General features: G+C 35.7%; 2 protein-coding genes across 4 annotated transcripts; one reads left to right on the forward strand and one right to left on the reverse strand.

Annotated features, from left to right (window-relative positions):
- Window positions 1–3: 3 nt before the first annotated feature.
- On the reverse strand, window positions 4–2927 carry LOC145605530 (two-pore potassium channel 5-like). 2 transcript variants are annotated; one of them, XR_014105090.1, is made up of 3 exons: window positions 1640–2927; window positions 749–952; window positions 4–132 (listed from the first exon to the last, which is right to left on the reverse strand). XR_014105090.1 is itself a non-coding variant. In XM_081661602.1 (2 exons), the coding sequence occupies exons 1-2, from the start codon at window positions 2722–2724 to the stop codon at window positions 799–801; spliced, it is 1239 nt and encodes a 412-aa protein (XP_081517728.1). In that variant the 5' UTR covers window positions 2725–2926; the 3' UTR covers window positions 422–798. The 2 variants fall into 2 exon arrangements, 1 of the variants encoding a protein (XP_081517728.1); XM_081661602.1 differs by lacking the exon at window positions 4–132 and having other exon boundaries at window positions 422–952; window positions 1640–2926.
- A 6662-nt stretch (window positions 2928–9589) lies between these two features.
- On the forward strand, window positions 9590–17510 carry LOC145605542 (meiosis-specific protein ASY3-like). Of its 2 annotated transcripts, none has more exons than XM_081661615.1 (10): window positions 9590–9707; window positions 10103–11589; window positions 11702–11840; window positions 13071–13214; window positions 13325–13391; window positions 13476–13625; window positions 13712–13770; window positions 14556–14690; window positions 16340–16431; window positions 17114–17510. In XM_081661615.1, the coding sequence occupies exons 2-10, from the start codon at window positions 10141–10143 to the stop codon at window positions 17165–17167; spliced, it is 2289 nt and encodes a 762-aa protein (XP_081517741.1). In that variant the 5' UTR covers window positions 9590–9707; window positions 10103–10140; the 3' UTR covers window positions 17168–17510. The 2 variants fall into 2 exon arrangements, with proteins under 2 accessions (XP_081517741.1, XP_081517748.1); XM_081661622.1 differs by having other exon boundaries at window positions 13080–13214.

Consider the following 17510-nt stretch of genomic DNA (forward strand, 5'->3'; position numbering starts at 1 on the left):
TGTAATGGGAACAGATTTAATCCATCTAAAGACTTCTAGGACATGTATTATAATCAGACTTGAGGTGGGAATAGTGTCCACACTCCAACAATTAAATATCTACAGCTAATGCTGAAGAGTGAAGCAATTATACTGCAAAGAAAGGAGAAAATATCAGCATCAAACTATAATAGCAAATTGAGGAAACTTAACCATAGACCAAACTGAAGTCAAGTACGCAAATAAAATTATTAAGAAGGAAAGCAAGTTTAACACAGACAGTAAGGAATTAAAATAGATTTTTTTCACAGAAAATAACCTAAGTTATTCACTAGACTTGATAACTTACAGTGAACCAAGTATTAAGTAATCTGTGTACCAAATTTAAGGAGAGCTTCAGGCTTATAATTAAACAAAACATATATACACCATTTTACATTGATTTCATCAAGATTAGTTACATTAATAAAGAAATTGCGTCACAATTGTACACAGGAAAGTAGGAAACCATGCAATAATTTCAAGAGTTTGCACATTTTCATGTGATCTCAATGTTGCCTAGTGATTATTGACAATGATGTACTAGGTAACCTGTTTAGAATATACAATATTTAGTATTTCTACGTTGTTCTGGACACAATATACAAGTCTACAGGACAGAGATTTCTATAAATGAGGATAATCAGTAAGTCCCCTGTATATATGCATAATTCCAGAGATACCATTAAAAAATAAAACCATGAATTTATAGGTTGCAAATGTTGCTTACACCCTCATAACAACTCTCTTGCAATGCTTTTCAGGCCAAACCTTCTGCTTTCACGAAAAAGGGCGACTTTGCAATAGATCAGGCAGCGTAATCCTTCCCATGTTGTTGGAATCAAGCTTTTCAAACTGATGGCAAATCTGTGATATGTCCTGCTCTACAATCTTTCCCATCTCTTTAAGCTTGAAGATAACATATTCTGATTTGCTGCGCGTAAAGGTAATTATGGGGGATCAGTGGTTCTTCTCAACTTCAGATTGCCAGATACATGCATAGTATAATTAATAGATAATTTTGATGACACACATTGGAAAATCCAAATTTAGTTACTTGTAGACCATAAACATAGCTCCCAAAGACTGTATAGATATAGGCCAAATAGCTAAACCCAGTAAACAAACCATGAGCTTTTGTGAAGCACAACCCTTTACACAACACTACGTAAAAAGTCCATCAACAGTCATGGACTCAAGGATGCCCAAGGATTGAGTAATAATGATGATTGAGCTTAATAGCTTTTACACATTTGTAAAATGGAAAATTTGTATGGCAAATTGGCCACTTATTAGATTATGGATGATGACTGCCCAATTATCAACTGAGGTCTAAATACTACTCGTAATATAGTGATAAATCAGGTTTATTTAGACTCCTGAGCAAGGACCTCATCACTTCACACGAGTATGTGTTGTCTTGCTTACATGGGTTCTATTCATGACATGATAAAGAGGTGTTAAAGTGCTCTGCTACTGTTCTTTTCTGGTTCCTGATTTTACCACTCAGTGAACAATTCTGCTATAATACAATATACATCTATTAATTATTATATTGTAAAGATTAGAGAAATATACTACTTGTATACAGTTTTAGAAAAAAAAAAGGAGATGGTCATACTTGATGAAATCGTTATTATTGATGTTGGCAGCAAAGAGGTCAAGAGGAGTAATGTCCCTTTGGAGAACCCACTTGGCAATGGTACGTTGACGCTTGTGAATGCGAGCCTCAACAAGGAAGAGAAAGGAGCGGGCGACAGCCAAAGTGGAAAGGAGGAGCCAAACAGAAGCGAAAAGGCGGCCGGAGAGGGTGATGAAGGCTTTATCGCCGTAGCCAACGGTAGTAACGGAAAGGGCAGATAGATAAAGGGAGTCAACCAAAGACAATTGCTCAACAAAATACAAGAAGAGAGTTCCAACACCGATGCATAGGATAAGGACCAGCAGTGCTAGACCAACTTTGAGACGGATTCTCATGCGACCTTTCTGAACATCTACGAGCCTGAGGGTGAGGAAGCGGAGGAAAGGGGGATTGCGATTATGACTCAGATTCGGATTATTAACATTATTAGTCTGATGATGAAGTATATCAGAGAGGATATTCTGCTCCTGGAGATCAAGCACATAATTGAGTACTCCAGAAAGGAGAATGTCGATGAAACCAAAGCCAACAAGTACAAAGAGACAGGAAAACAGTTTGGTAAAAGGAGTGAGAGGAGTAATATCACCGTAGCCGATGGTACACATTGTGACGATGCAGAAGTAGAGAGCATCAACAATTGGATGAGTCTCTACACCTCCTTCACCTCTTGAAAATTGATCCTTGTTGAGTTGATACACCAAAACACCCATGACTAAGTATATTATCAGTAGTATACCTGCTTGTCTCACCATCACCGTCCTCGTACCCGAGGAATCGTCATCATCTTCATCTTCGTCTTTCTCCTCCTCGACTTCAGCTTTACCACCAACATCACCGCCACCGCCAGTTGCTGTGTATTTCGCTTGAAGCTCACGAACCACTGCGGCCATATCCTTTGCTGGGGCTGTTTTACATCTATGGAGTGACTTCGCCATGGGTCTTTTTATTTCCTGAAATTGCAATTCATCGTCAGGATTAGGATCATGAAGATGACAATCGGAGTGGGTGGATCTGGATAGTAGTAGTCTCGATTCCTCCGCACCCCAATCTCCCTCCTCATCCATCTCCACCAATGGACTTTTTTTTCTTTTTTTTTTTTTCTTCCTTTTACATTATTAACACACAGCCATTTTCACGGCTGACGGCTCCTCTCATCGCAACCTTTCACAGTCACCCTCGGCTACACTCATTCTTCATTATTGGCCTCATTTGGTCCTGCTGTCTCTCATAAAAAAGAGTGCAGTATTTTTATTTATTTTAGGAAAATTTGTCAATTACAATCATTTAAAATTTGGCTAATAATTTATTGGCCGTGTTTGGCTATTAGCGTTTTGAGCCAAAAAAAAAGAGCTTATTCAGCACAATTAGAGGGTTTGACCAAACCAATCATCTAATTGAGGTGTTTGGTAAGCATCAGATTACAATAGCTTATTGATATGAATTAGCTTATTTTGAAAACGCTCCAAATATCAGTTGCATAATTACACAAATGCCCAAATATCACAGCAACAAATCGCCCTCTCTCCAAAAATTAATAAGCAAAATTTAAGTGAATTGCTATTTGCCACAATGAAATTACTCAAGCTATAGTATTATAAGACTTTCATGCCCCTTATAATTTTGAAAATTACATAACAATCCAACCATTATTATCTACTAACTTTGTCTTAGCTCCACCTTGACCATTAGCTCCACCACCCATACCACCACTCACCTTGACTGTTCCACCACCACAACTCCACCTTGATGGTCCACCACGACTCTACCTTGACCATCACACACCACAACTCCACCTTGGATGGTCCACCACCCACGACATATAAAATGAGTCGACGAAGGTCGACGTTCATATTGGAGGCACTTGGTGCGTGGGGACGACGAATCGTCGACGCCGTCGAGTCAGATATATGTCGGACTTAATTTTCAATTTCCGTTGTACCCGGTCGCATGTTATATGCGACTATATCACGGTGTAGTCACATGATATATGCGACTATACCACGGTGTAGTCGCATATTGGTGTAGTCGCATATAGCATGCGACTATACCATGGCATAGTCGCATGTTATATGCTAGTCCTGTTCACGGATTGGATATCCGAATACTCGGATATCATAAATTGATATTCGGATATCCAAAATTTTCGGATCGGATGCTTTGGATATCCATTATCCAATATTGAGTAAAATTGTTATGACTAGTTTCTAAATTTCACTAATTTTACCGATTTTTTATCGCTAAGTTGTATAACATATTTTAATATAATAGTAGTCCTTTTGCAATAAATATTATCATCAAATATATTAAGAATATTATAATAAGTTAATAATACAAGGTTAGTTTTATATGAACAAATTAAAAAATTTATATATCTTTCACTATTTTAGGCTTTATATTTCGGATATTGGATATCCGAAATTTTGAAAATTAATATCCAAATCCGCATTTGATATCCGCTTTTTCAGATCGGATATCCAAGAATTCAGATCGGTAGCAGATCGGATTACCGGATTTTCGGATTCTCGGATAGTTTTGTTTAGGCCTACTATATGCGACTACACCGTGGTAGAGTCGCGTGCTATATGTGATTGTACCGTGGCTAAGTCGCACGCTATATGCGACTATGCCGTGGTGGAGTCGCATATAGCACGCGACTATGCGAATCTATGCGAAAATTAAAAAATAAAAAAACTAATTACCGACGAATTGGCCGGCGTTTTTCCCACATTTCCCGGCAAACGAACCCCCTTCCCACACCGTGATTCCATTGTCGTCAGCCTCATCCTTTTTCAGGTTGATTTGGTATGATAAGTGGTTGATTTGGTGTGATAGATAGTGAGAAAATTGGATGATTCCGGCGACCTTAGGGTGGTGATGGTGGTGGTGTTTAAGGTGATGGTGATTCCGGCGAACTTAGGGTGGTGGTGGTGATGGTGTTTAGGGTGATGGTGGTGGAAGGAGTATGGTTGGTGAGAAAAATTGAATGATGTCAATTGTCAAACATGAAATTTATAAGGATAGATGAGTCATTTAATATCGCGCCCTAAGTAATTCTATTGTGACATTTAGTAACCCCCAAATTTAATTATAGAAAATTAAGCAGTGAAAAGGGGTAAACGGATTACAATAACAATTATCATTAACAAGAATCCAAAAAAAAAAAAAACAAAAACAAATCTTTGATCTTCGACATGGAGAAGAACAACTTCATTTTCATCAATTTTTTTTATTTAAAGATAAGTACCCATGTCAATTTCAGAGCTGAGTGTATTATAACTTGCTTTAAAATTGAGAATAATTTTGGAGTTGAAGGATAACTAATTATACCTTCATGGTGTTTAGTGTAATAATTTTTTTTATTACAGTAGTTGTTGTACTTTTTTTTTTTTTTTGGGTTAAAAGTGGTTAGATTGGTTAATCTTCTTAAAAGAATTATCCTAAATCTTATAAAATACTATCAACATAAATGTGTTTTTTTTTTTTTTTTTTTTTTTTTTTTTTTTTTTTTGTGCAATATCAACATGAATTTGTAATTATTAAGGGACTAATTATTGTATTACCGAAGTCATTATTTAATCATGAAATTGTTTTGGTAAAGTAAATACTATTAGTGGGATTGTTATAAAAAAAATAAATAAATAAAAAATAGTCCCAGTAGAAGTTATGGTTAAATATAAAACCCCGTAACTCCCCCCATATGATCATAGTGTATACGTTCCAAGAGTTTTGGTGCGTAATCTCTTTCATTTTACGTTATTTACATATTATTAAACTTGGTGATAACTCTCAAACCATAATCATTCAATTATAATAATTATTCAAACAATCAAACATTCCAATTTAATTTTTGAATAATTAGTGACCACATAATATTTAATGTTGAACCCTTTTTAAATTTACTTCGGTGTCAAAGACACCTTAAACGCGTAATGCGCCACAATTCCTATCCCTCGGTGTTAGAAATACCTTAAGTGCACTAAGGCACCAATAATATAATTTAATCTTCGTGTATAAAGACACTTAAATAGCTTCTTTCTCATGCTTATAGCATCAATAAAAATTATATGAACCATAATAAAATCCCCTTTTAATATTCCAAACTAAATTAAATATTTAGTTTAATTAAACATGCTTTCTATCATGCCATAAATAAAAGTGTGGTTCATATTCAACATGTCAAACAATTATTTTCAAACCATTAATCCATCACAAATAAATCGTGCTTCATAATTTCAATCACCAATATCAACCAAATCACAATTTCCAATCATAATCTAGTATGATACTACTTAGGATTAATTAATCAAGCCTAGCATGTTACTACATCATCAAAAATATGGTAAGTACGCGAAAGTACTTTGAATACGATCTTAAAATCGCCATGACTAATAGAAATCACTCACTTCAAAGTCTCCTACAAACCAAAATCATAACATGGCGTTAAAATATACTCCACACAAATTTCCAACAATATATACTCTTATCAAACCACTCATAATTTAATTAAAACAAGCTGAAAATTAATTTAAAACCTTATACTTTAATCCCAATTAATGGGTAGTCAAAATTTCTTCAAGAAACATAATTTTTAGCATACTAACAAAAATTCTAGCAATAGTAATTAATGAAAACTTGCTGTAAATATACTTTAAAACCCTTAAATTAAAGGTTTAAACCACTCTAAATCATATTCCTTCAATAATCAATTATTTATAAATCTAGGGTTTTAAAATTGGGGCTTTTTAATTAGAATAAAAATCTGAAAATTAATTTGCACCATACTTAATATCAATCATCATAAAATCAACATAAAACTTGTAATTTATAATTAGAGCTAGGATTTAAACAAAAGAAAAATAAAAGGAATAATTTTTTTTCTTCAAAAAGGGAGGCCAGACAGCAGCCACGGCACCACAACCGACTTCTGTCGGGCTGCTGGTGTCGCCGCTGCTGCTGGTGGTGGTGGCCGGCGTGGTGAGTGCCGAAAAAGGCCAGGGGAAAGGGGAAAAAAGGAAAGAAAAATAAAGGAGAAGGGAGAGAAAGTTTACCTTGGGTATTCTCCACTCTGGGCAAATTAACCAAGTGTTGCATATTTATACCCCTTTCTCTAGAAACCCTTCTTACCTAAACTTTCCCTTTTTGCTCTTTCCTAATCCCTTTCTTAATTAAACTTTATTGAAATAAAACTTTTCTAAATTAAATCCCCACTTAATAAAATAATTTATTTAATAAAACTTCCGTTTATAAAATATTTCCAAACTTATTTAAAACAAATAATTAAAATGCCATAAAGAATTCATTTCAAATTAGTTAAATACCTCACAAAATAGTTATTTAAAATAAAAAAAAAGTATAAAAATGCGGGGTATTACAATTCTTCCTTGTTTGCTTTGCACATGAGTGCATCTACGTGAGTAATGTGGCTCCATACTTTATATTTCCTTGAAGGCTTGAACAAAATTTTGACAATAGTTTCGGTCTTATTAAATTTAGGATCATATCCTTGTAACTATTGCATGGCATGGAACTTTATTACATAGTTTGTATTTGAAAATTTATGTATGTGTGGAGTACTTGAAAGCTTAGACGTGGAATAGAGAGGGACAAAACTATTCCATAACTCAATTTCATGAATTGAGAAGTTAGGAAATTTTGCCAATTACAGTCAGTTTCTATGAAGAAGCTCAATTGTCATCGAATCTATTTTCCATCCAAATTACCCAAATAATGTAAGATATTATCTCATTTAATCATACTAAAGTTAAATTCACCGTGAATAAAAAAAAAAGAGCGGGGGTCACATTCTCTACTACCACGTCATTTTTTTGTATCGTATTGTAATCAAACGTGGCTTATATATATATATTTGAATTAAAACGATGGTGTACGTCATTCTTACATTCTTAAAGATGAGCTATAAATTTATGTATACAGTTTCGGGATGGGGGAAAAAGATGGGATTGTTTCATGGTAAGGGAAGGGAGGAGGGTTGTCGTGGGTTAGGGTTTGGCTGGGTTCGCTGTGGGGGTCGGAGTAAGGGGAAAGGGAAGGTAGGGAATTGTGGGTGGCAGGTGGGGGTGGGGAGTTGTGGGGTGACGGGTGGGCTTGGGGGTGATTGCTGTGGTGGAGATGGTGGTGGGTTTCTTTATTATAAACTAGATTAGCTCCCGTGCGATGCACGGATATTATAAATATAATTTATAATTGTGTACATTTTTAAGTCAATTTATCACTCAAAATATGTAAATTTTTTGTATTAAAATAAACAAAACTGCAAAAATTAAAATAATATAATCAAAAGAAAAATTATGTGTACAACAAAATTTAGTGGACTTTGTAATTAGAAGGAGTAATCAAATAAATACATGGTTAATATTTGCTCTCTTTAAGATTATGTATGTGTAACAATTTTTTTTTTTTTTGGAAAGAATATAACTTAAGATAATGTATTGTATAAAAGTATGTTGTAGTTAATATTAACTTTTCAAAATTAAAAATAAAAATTAAAAAAGTAATGAAAATTGGAAAAAAAAAAAAGTTTAGGCGGGAAAAAATTGAAGGAGAAGTTGACACATGTACAATTTGAAAAAAGGAATGATGTCAGCGGTTGATATTTTAGTATTAATTATAGATTATAGATTATTTTTAATTATTAAATGATTAGCCAAGTTAGTTAGTAGGAGGAAAATTAGAGGGAAATAAGAAGAAATATAGGTGTGATTAGTAAAAAAAATGACCATGTGCATGTCACATGGGGGTCAATACTGAAAAGAGTGAAGTCAATGTCGGAAAGTAACCGTGTCGACTAAAAAACGATTATGACTAAATTTTTCATTGCATATAAATCACAAAACACGGTTAAATAAAAGTGTGTGAATAGTGCTAACATCAAAACGTGTCAACTAAAAAAACCGAGAGTGATTATTATATACACCCGGGTATACGGTACACCAATGATAATTTTGTTCTCATTGTGAGGATTGTTTTCCAATTAATCCTCAAATTAAGAGCATAATCTAACTTTGAGTTAGTATGATAAGGAGATTCAAACAATTAACCTCTTATAAAAAAAATATAATTATTTAACTCTCTAAAACCAACTAAAAACAGAGAAATACTAACAAACTTACAGATTAGAAAAAAATACATTTTCTTCAAAAAAAAAAAAAAAAACCATCTGTTTTTAAATACTTGCTCCACTTTCCTTTTTCGGCCGTTTTTAAATACTTGCTCCATTTCTTTATTTGGAAAACTTTTACAATATTAAATTAATTTACGGGCCACCATGAATTATATTCTATTAATTTCATATTCTCTCTCCTCCAATTCTCTCCACTACTTTTGCTTTTTACAATATTTTTATTCTTCCACCTACTTCACTACATTCATATCTTATTATTTTTTTCCCAATTTATCCTAAAATTCTGCGCATACGGAGGGAGTAGATAATAACAAAATACTACCACTGTTACACATTATTTGCAACGATTTGACATAAAGTAGAGAGGAAAAATGTCTGATCGTTGCAAATAATACGTAACGTAGGTAGTACTCCCTCCGTTTTTAAATACTTGTTCCACTTTTCTTTTCCGGCCGTTTTTAAATACTTGCTCAATTTCCTTATTTGGAAAGCTTTTATAATATTTAATTAATTTCTCTCACCTAGTGGACCTAATTTAAATCATATTTTATTAATTTCATATTCTCTCTCCTCCAATTCTCTCCATTACTTTTACTTTTTGCAATTTTTTATTCTTCCACCCACCCCACTACCTCCATATTTTATTACTTTTTCCAATTTCTCCTAAAACTCTGCGCATAGAGAAATAAAGCAAATATTTAAAAACGGGGGGAGTAATTCAAAATACTCAAAGTATGGGCGCGTTCTTTTTACAGTTTTACGTCACGACTCTTGCCAGTACAGTGTCATTTTTACTTCACTGCTCACACCTCCTTTCTCTCTACTTAACTGTAGCGCGCGCATCCTCTAAGTTTTCCATTGAAGCGGCTTCTGAGCTTTCTATCCTCCATTGAAGCAGCTTCCGAGGTAAGATATTTATATTTCTTTTTAAAATTATCGAACATCAATTTTTACAATCTAGGGTTCATCGTTTTCTTAATTGCCAGTATAGTCCTTTTAGGGTTCTTCTAAGCTGGATTACTGAACTTTTGGTTATAATTATTAATTACTATAGTTATAAAAGATAATAACGATCGATTTGTTGCTAGAATTTTGCTACTTGCAATTTTCGTTGATGTTCTTACCCGAAAGAATTTAATGTGATTTTTGGAGCTAAGTTAGTTGATTGAACCGAGTTTGGTTGCTAATGTGCTTCAGGCTGTTGTTCTTAACCCTTTGTTGTAGAACGTAACTATGAAAATGGGCCTTTCTAACCCCTAGTTTGATAATTGTGCTTAGCTGAAGTGTTTTTCCTTTTTCAGGTTTAGGGTTTCGGAATCAGCAATTTGTTCAAAGTAAGATGAGTTGTTGTCCAAGTTCTGCATTCAATCATCAACCATGTAGCCAGTCTCAGAAGATGTCCATTGGGATAGTCATTGAGTCTGTTGCCAAACCTCATCGTGGATCGGTGAAAGAGGCTGGTGTTTCAATCAGCCAGGGACAGAAGGAAGCATCTGTAGGAGGATATTTGACGGCAAAGCACAATGTGCATAGTGGAATTAGGGCCTCTAGTACTGCGACTATGTGTAAAAATGATGCTCAGGAGGGCTCTGTAGTGGTTACAGCCAGAAATCAGATTGAAAACCAAACATCTAGGCCGGCTACAAGTTTATTACATGGAAAGCAGCCAGCACATATGGTGCAATCCCCTGTGAACCAAGTATTGTTAGAACCCGTTGTTGGCAATAAAACAGAGTCGGAAAAGGCTTCTGGGAAGGCTAGCAAGAGGGCCTCTATGGATGAACCATCCCAGAAATTTTCTTGTGCACCCAAACAGCAAGTGTGCTTACCAGCCAAAGAGGTGCTGCCAGAGCAGCCAATCGAAACCGACAACAGAAACAAAGAAGTTCTGAGGATGAAGCTGCGGGAGATATTAGGAACTGTTCCTTCTGGTAACAATACATTAGGTGATTCAAGGACTTGTGAGACAAATGATAATGAGATGATGAGAGAGCACATTCTTAAAGGTGATGGCCATTCCAAGTCCCGGGAGAATTCTGATACTATAGAAACTGATTCTGAGTATGCTGTCATGACAACTAAGAGACCGGTGACTCGTTCTCTTGCCAGAAGGAGGGCCCCTGCTAAGATGCGACCAAGGAACTTTAAGCCAAAGTCGTTATCTAGTGATAAAGAGAAGCATCCAAGCAGTGATATCTTCTCTTTCGCTGAAAAATCTGCGCCTTCAAAACCTTTTGCTGTTACTCTGGGTTTCTCAACTGTTGAGAAAAATGATCGTACCAAAAAGAGTTGCGAAATTGAGGCAGGGGACACGCTATCTCCTATAACAGACTTGAGAAATGTCCAGACAGAGATATTTGGGTGTGAAAAGGAACCATCGATTGTGGATTCACCAAATGTTGGTGGAGCTCTATTTTCTAAGCATGGCTGTCTTGATGATAATCTTGAACCGGAGGCAGCAATGAAGGACATTAACTGCAACCAATCTCCAGTAGCCAGAGAGAAAAGTCAGGTGCCTGATGCTGAAAGTCCAGCTACACAGAAAAAGTCACAGTTTTTTGAACACTTTGGTGGTCAATCTCCAGTGCCCCATGTTGATGATTTGAGTTGCCCATGGTACGAAATGACAAATACTGTTCTGAATTCTCCTCTGCACACATATCCACTAACTTATGATAAGAAGCAGAATGTTCATGGATCTGCTCAAGCAGAGGCAGGGATTCTTTTCGAAGATAGATGTTTTTTCAAAAGTAGTACAGCCTCAGAGAAGGATAACTTTGAATCTTCTGTGAGGACACAAATTCAACTCTCCTTTTAAAGATATTAGTATTATACTATCTTGCTTTTTATTCATGCATCAAGTAGTTATTATCATAGGCCCTTTTCTGTTGAATCATCAGGATGATGCGGCTAAATCCGAAGACCGAAATTCCAGTATCCGAGAGTCATCTACAGAAGAAAAGGATGTTGGAAATGGGCTGTTTACTCAAATGAGAGGAGAGCTTGATAGTACCGAAGAGGTTTCATCTTCTAAGAAAGGTTGTCCTCTTGCATTCTTTTATTTTGTGCTTTCCCTTGCTTATTCATTTATTAAGTCAACCGAGGATGCAGAAAAATAAGGAGTAACAGTACTAGGCAACCTAAAAGAATTTGTTAATTTGCTCCTTAAAACAATTCCACCATTTTGGAATGTGAGTTTTTCCTCCATGGATAAATCTGAGAAAGGGTTTCATTTAATTGATCATGGAGCATTATGTTGGTCTAAACAGGTGGCATGCTTTGCTTTTGTTATGATTTAGCCCTTTTTAAAATCAAACTTGCTTCTGTTATGATTAGCCTTTCTTATTTTATTTTATCTTATTTAAAATTAATTTTGCTACTGTTATAGTTGATGCAGTGTTCTTTTACCTGACTGATCATTTACCCCATCTCCTTTTGTATGAATACACATTTTATTAAAGATTTATAAGTGACAAATATATCCTTCATTGTACTTATCATATTGGTGTTAGACACATGACAATTTATGGAGTTAAGTTGCTTTAGACACATTTGTCACCTACTCGCATATGAGCAAGTTCAATTTTAGATATAAGCCTATTTAGTGAGTCGTTTCTAATAGAAACTTTAAAAGCGTTCACAGAATATTGACAGGGGTATGCAAGGCTATTTGACAATGAATCCCATCATTGTTTTCATTTAATGTAAGAGAGATTGGGGGCGGGGGGGTGTTAATTAAACTAGCCATTAGGAGACTATTGACTGCAAGTTTCTGGATTAAGAGGGTCTGCAATGGCAGATCTATAGTCACAGACTCACAATGGCATGAGCAATGTTCTAGATCTAGAAAAACTGAATCTATAATGGAATCTAATCTTCTGTTTTCGAAATTTAAACAAGGTCCACGTTCTTGAGAGAGCCCCAAAGTACAACGTCTTGTGCAAATAGATCAAATGATCAGAGTCAGTAATGGGGCGGGAGAGAGAATCTCTTCAACCCGTATTTGTGCGGCTATGTGTTCGGCAATTCTGCTTGTATCTATTTATAAGGCTAAAATCAAGGAGACTGGCATCAATCCTGATTGTAATGATGTGACTAGTGCCTGGAATCGCTAAAATAAGCTGTCTATTCCATGACCCTTTAACTTTAAAGGGCTTTGTAGAAGGGTTAATTTGGATTGAGCTCAACACTTTCACTTAGATCACAAATTGAATGCCTTAAATTTTTATTTTATGTGTTTATTCATGAAATATGGACTTTCTTGGGCAGTCTATCCAGAAGTAGATGATGTCCCCGCATCTCCAGAGAATGGAAGCAGGGTTGTTCAGAGACCTGTGCTTGGCCGAAGCAAACGACATTGCAGTCGCGATGTTGACTTTGGTGATTACAGTCGTACCTTGCATACTCCAAAAGGTAAACCTCAGTGTTTTTCATTGTGCTTTTATGAGCTAGGGTCTTTTGCTTTAAAGATGACTGACCTTTCGGACTTGGCTATACATTTTTAATATCTTTTGAGTTTGCAGAAAGTGGTAATGCTGGTGATGTGTTTACAAAATGTTTGGATGAAAGTCCAGAGGACGGATTGGCAAGGTTATTCAAAATATTTCTCATCTTCAAACTTGGAATATCACCCTGATTTGCAAGTGATGCTAGTTTTTCTTGGTGGTTTTTCAGAGTGGTTTCTCTATTAGGTTTGGCTTTAGAAAAGGTTAAAACCAAAATGATATCATTGACAAACAAAAAATGCTCCGAAATAATGGTGTCTTCCGCCAAAGAAATACATTCACAGCTGCTGAATGTTGAGTCTCAGATTCAGACAGATTTGTGAGTACTCTTAGTTTGAGAACTTGACCGTCTATTCATTGTTATTTTGATTTTCATTTCCTTAGTCTAATTTCTGTTTATGTTAGAGTGAAACTTACAAGCCTCAAGACATCTAAAAGGAAATATTTGGAGACAAGGCTTCAAGGTAATGAGATATGAATTAGTTCATACTTCATAGAGTTGTCATCTATTGAGACCATAATTGATGAACTGTAAATTAATTCTGTGGTGCTGTTTTTCAATGCTTGACCTTTTCTAGAGGATTAACTTCACAACTGTAAGTGAGCATAACACTATTGTTTTGTAATCATGCAAAATGTTGTGAAGTGGATGGAATTGGAGCTTAGCAATCTCTAACTAGTCAACTAAGTGTATTTTGTAAGACGTGTCTAGAGAAATTCTCAAATGTATTGATAATCACTTTTGTTAATCTTTTTTTCATTTTAACATGAAGTGCATGAGCACCAGCTTTTGATATGGACAATGCCAGTCACTGAGAAATTTAAAGAGCTAAGTGCTAAAATACATATTTGTTAGCAAATGTTATAGAAATATTAGTTGGTCAAACTTTCTTAATAGAATGAAATTAAATTTGAAATTTTAGTCTGTCACCCTATCATGTCTAATTAGTCGAAGCATCTGAGTGGTGTACATCATCCCTTCCCTCTTCCACTTTGTGCATTGTATAGTAGGTCTCCTTACTTCTTGTTATGATGCCTTTATATTTTACTTTTAGTTCCTTCCTAGTTTTATTAAGATGCCTCCCAAATAGTTAAATTAGGCTCTATGAAAATATGAGGGCAGCTTAATACTGACTGCCCAGACGGCCAGACCATGTTATTGGCAAGTCAATTACTGGATTAACTAAAAGTAGTCTATTTTAGCAAGTTTAAGTTTCCTCATATGTCTGACTATTGGTTTGTTATACAGAACAACAGGAACACCTAAAGGTTATACATGAAAAGTTCAAGAAAGAGATCTGTCAATACCTTCAAGATTGCCAAGGTACCATGGAAGGGCTGGAAACACAGCATCTTGAGCTACGAGGAGTAATAGAAAGGCAAAGTATGATAACTCCATCCTAGACTTCTCATTTTGTTTTCATAAAGCTACCTCTAAAAATGAGCTGGCCTTCAGATTATTTGCTCAACTACTTATTTCCTACTTCTCAGTTCCTACTAATTGACACGTTTCTTTTTGGCATTCTTATCAATGAGAAGTCAGATAGAAATATAAAAGATTAAAACACCGTAACCCACCTACCCTCTCCTTCAGTCCTTAGCCCTTCATCATTAGCCAACTGGTCAGTCATCCCCGCCCCCACCGCCGGCTTTACTACCCCCACAGCCACCTTCTCTCTTCCAGTTCTTTACCTTCATAAGGTGGGCTCGAAATTGCACTTGTAAAATATGGAGATTCAAAGAAATTCAACTTGAATTTTACAGTTTCAATGATTAATTCTCCTCTTCCTCCCCACAACCAAACAGGCCAACACTAACCATCCCGCAATTAATACCCGAAAAATCTATCTCCTTTCTCCTTCAGAAATTAGAATTCCACCTTCACAATGAATACCTTTTGGTAGATGTGAGGCCCTTCATGTTGGCTCTACTGCTACATTAGAAGTTTAGAACATTAAGCTGGTAAAGTCGGTGTCGAAGGGGAGGAGGGAACTTGGAAGTGGTAAGGAAATAAAACACCATGGCAAAGGAGAGAGAAAATTGGCGGTGATGGCAGTGAGGGAGGACTGGAGGAGAGAGAATATGGGCCATGGTGGTGGGCTGGTGGCTGTGAGTGGATGGAGTGTGTTTGTTATGGGAGAGAGAGAGAATAGTGAGGGTAGGAATGACATTTCCAACACAATTTACCCAAAATAGAAATGTGTTAACTAAAAAGAACTTTCCCCAAAAGGAATAATTGTCGACTGATGTGGAATGCAGGAAGTATTTAATTGAAGACCACATGGTGTGATACACGATCTCATGTAATTCTGATTGGGCATGTGTATCAGTTATTTCTAAATACGGAATAATATACATCAGTTCCATTATATGATGTTGACATGCTGCACTAATTATATATATTACAATACTGAAACTTGGAATATATGCTACCACGACATTATATATGTATATTGGTGATGTAGAGATTGGAGTCTTTGATTTTTGTTTTTTATTTTCCATTGAAATATCATGCTGGTGTACTAGCCTACTGGATGACAGCCCTGACAGGACTACTATATTGTAGCTATTAGCGAATCTGTTAAAATGGATTGTTTGTTCGCAAGTTGGACATAAGCCAACTCCAATTGCATAATAGCAGTTGTGTATTTCCCATTAGTTTTGCATACAGTGGATGATCCTGATTGGAGTTTTGAAATTCATAATTAGGCTTTGATGTGCAATGGTCTTAGGTACTTACCTCTATTTTTTTTAGTTGACGCGTATTCCTTTTTGGAATGTTTATTTTTAGTGACATGTTTCCTTTTTGGGGTAAGTTTTGCTTTATCATTCTCTCTCCTCTCCTTAATATGTGTGCCTAAATTGAACGTATCAACTATATAGAAACGGAGGAAGTATCATGAGAACCAATTTTCTTTTGGGATTCCACTGCTCTCTTGTTTTAAATGACACTAGTAAATGCATAAGGATTATCGGCACTGTAAATTAGATAATTTTGCTGTTCTCTGATGCTTAAATCCTTATTTTGGTCAGAGGCATTACATAGGAAGCTTCTTTTGCAAACGGAAGCAGCAGTGGAGACCCATCTCATTGATGCTCAAAGACAAATGATGCTTGTCCGTAAGGTAAGTCTACTACTATTGCATATATGATTATTAATGCATTTGAACAAGATATTTGCATCAAAACGTTTTGTATAAACGGTTCTGCTTCTTCTCAAGTCTTGTCTTTATTATTCCTTTTACTTGATTTTTTGAAAAAAAGAATTCTATTGAAAATTTGAGAAACCTACACTCATAATTATGTACTTACCACGATTCCCATGTAGACTTGATCATGGGTTGGGCTGGGCTTTTACTTTAAAAAAGCCCTTTTGAGCCAAGATTTGGGTGGGGCCCAAGTTCAGGCCAAACAACTTGTGCCCAAACCCGTTATTTATGGCAATGATAGCAGGCTTTTCAGGCAGGGGCATATTGAATACAGAGTATGAATTTCAAGTTGCTCAAAACCCAAATTTGGGCCGACTGGCCCAATCTTGATTTTGGGCCTATATTTCCTGACCAAACCTGGAAATTTGGGTCGGGCCAGGTATGATTCTAGTCCTATGTCATAGCGTTTGTTGCTTCTGCATCTGTAATAGTTGAAAACTTGAAACTTGTAGTTATAGTAGTCAATGTATCATAGAATGGAGGTTGCTGTCTAGCTGCTGACTAATTCAAGCTCCTACATATTATGTTTATGCTTTCTATAGAATGGAATACTCTTTCTTGGCTTCCCTAACATGAATCTGATTGTTAAATATTGCAGATGGGAAAACAGAAGATGCAACAATTGAAAGCCACTATTGATGGATGTTTATAAGATGAAATTTCCTGTTGACTGGTGAACTGAGATGCCTTGTATTAGGTGGCTATATATTATTTTTGATTCTAGGTTCCCATGCATGGCTTGGATTATCCATTTACACAGAGATCGTTTGGTAATTAAGAGGAAGGTCCTAATTCTAAAGCCTAGTGCCTACTTGATCCTGAACTAGGGCCAGATAAATATTCTTATGCCATCTAATGTCAATAGCTGTTAACTACAAGGTTTTTGGTACAAATTTATAGACAGAACTCCTCGTTGAAAAAAAATTACAAAGGAATGGGGTGTATATGGTACCCTGTTTGCTGTTAACCAACTCAACATGCATACTTTTATTTCA

Source organism: Chenopodium album, chromosome 2 (genome assembly GCF_948465745.1).
Source record: "Chenopodium album chromosome 2, dcCheAlbu1.1, whole genome shotgun sequence".
NCBI classification, from domain to species: domain Eukaryota; kingdom Viridiplantae; phylum Streptophyta; class Magnoliopsida; order Caryophyllales; family Amaranthaceae; genus Chenopodium; species Chenopodium album.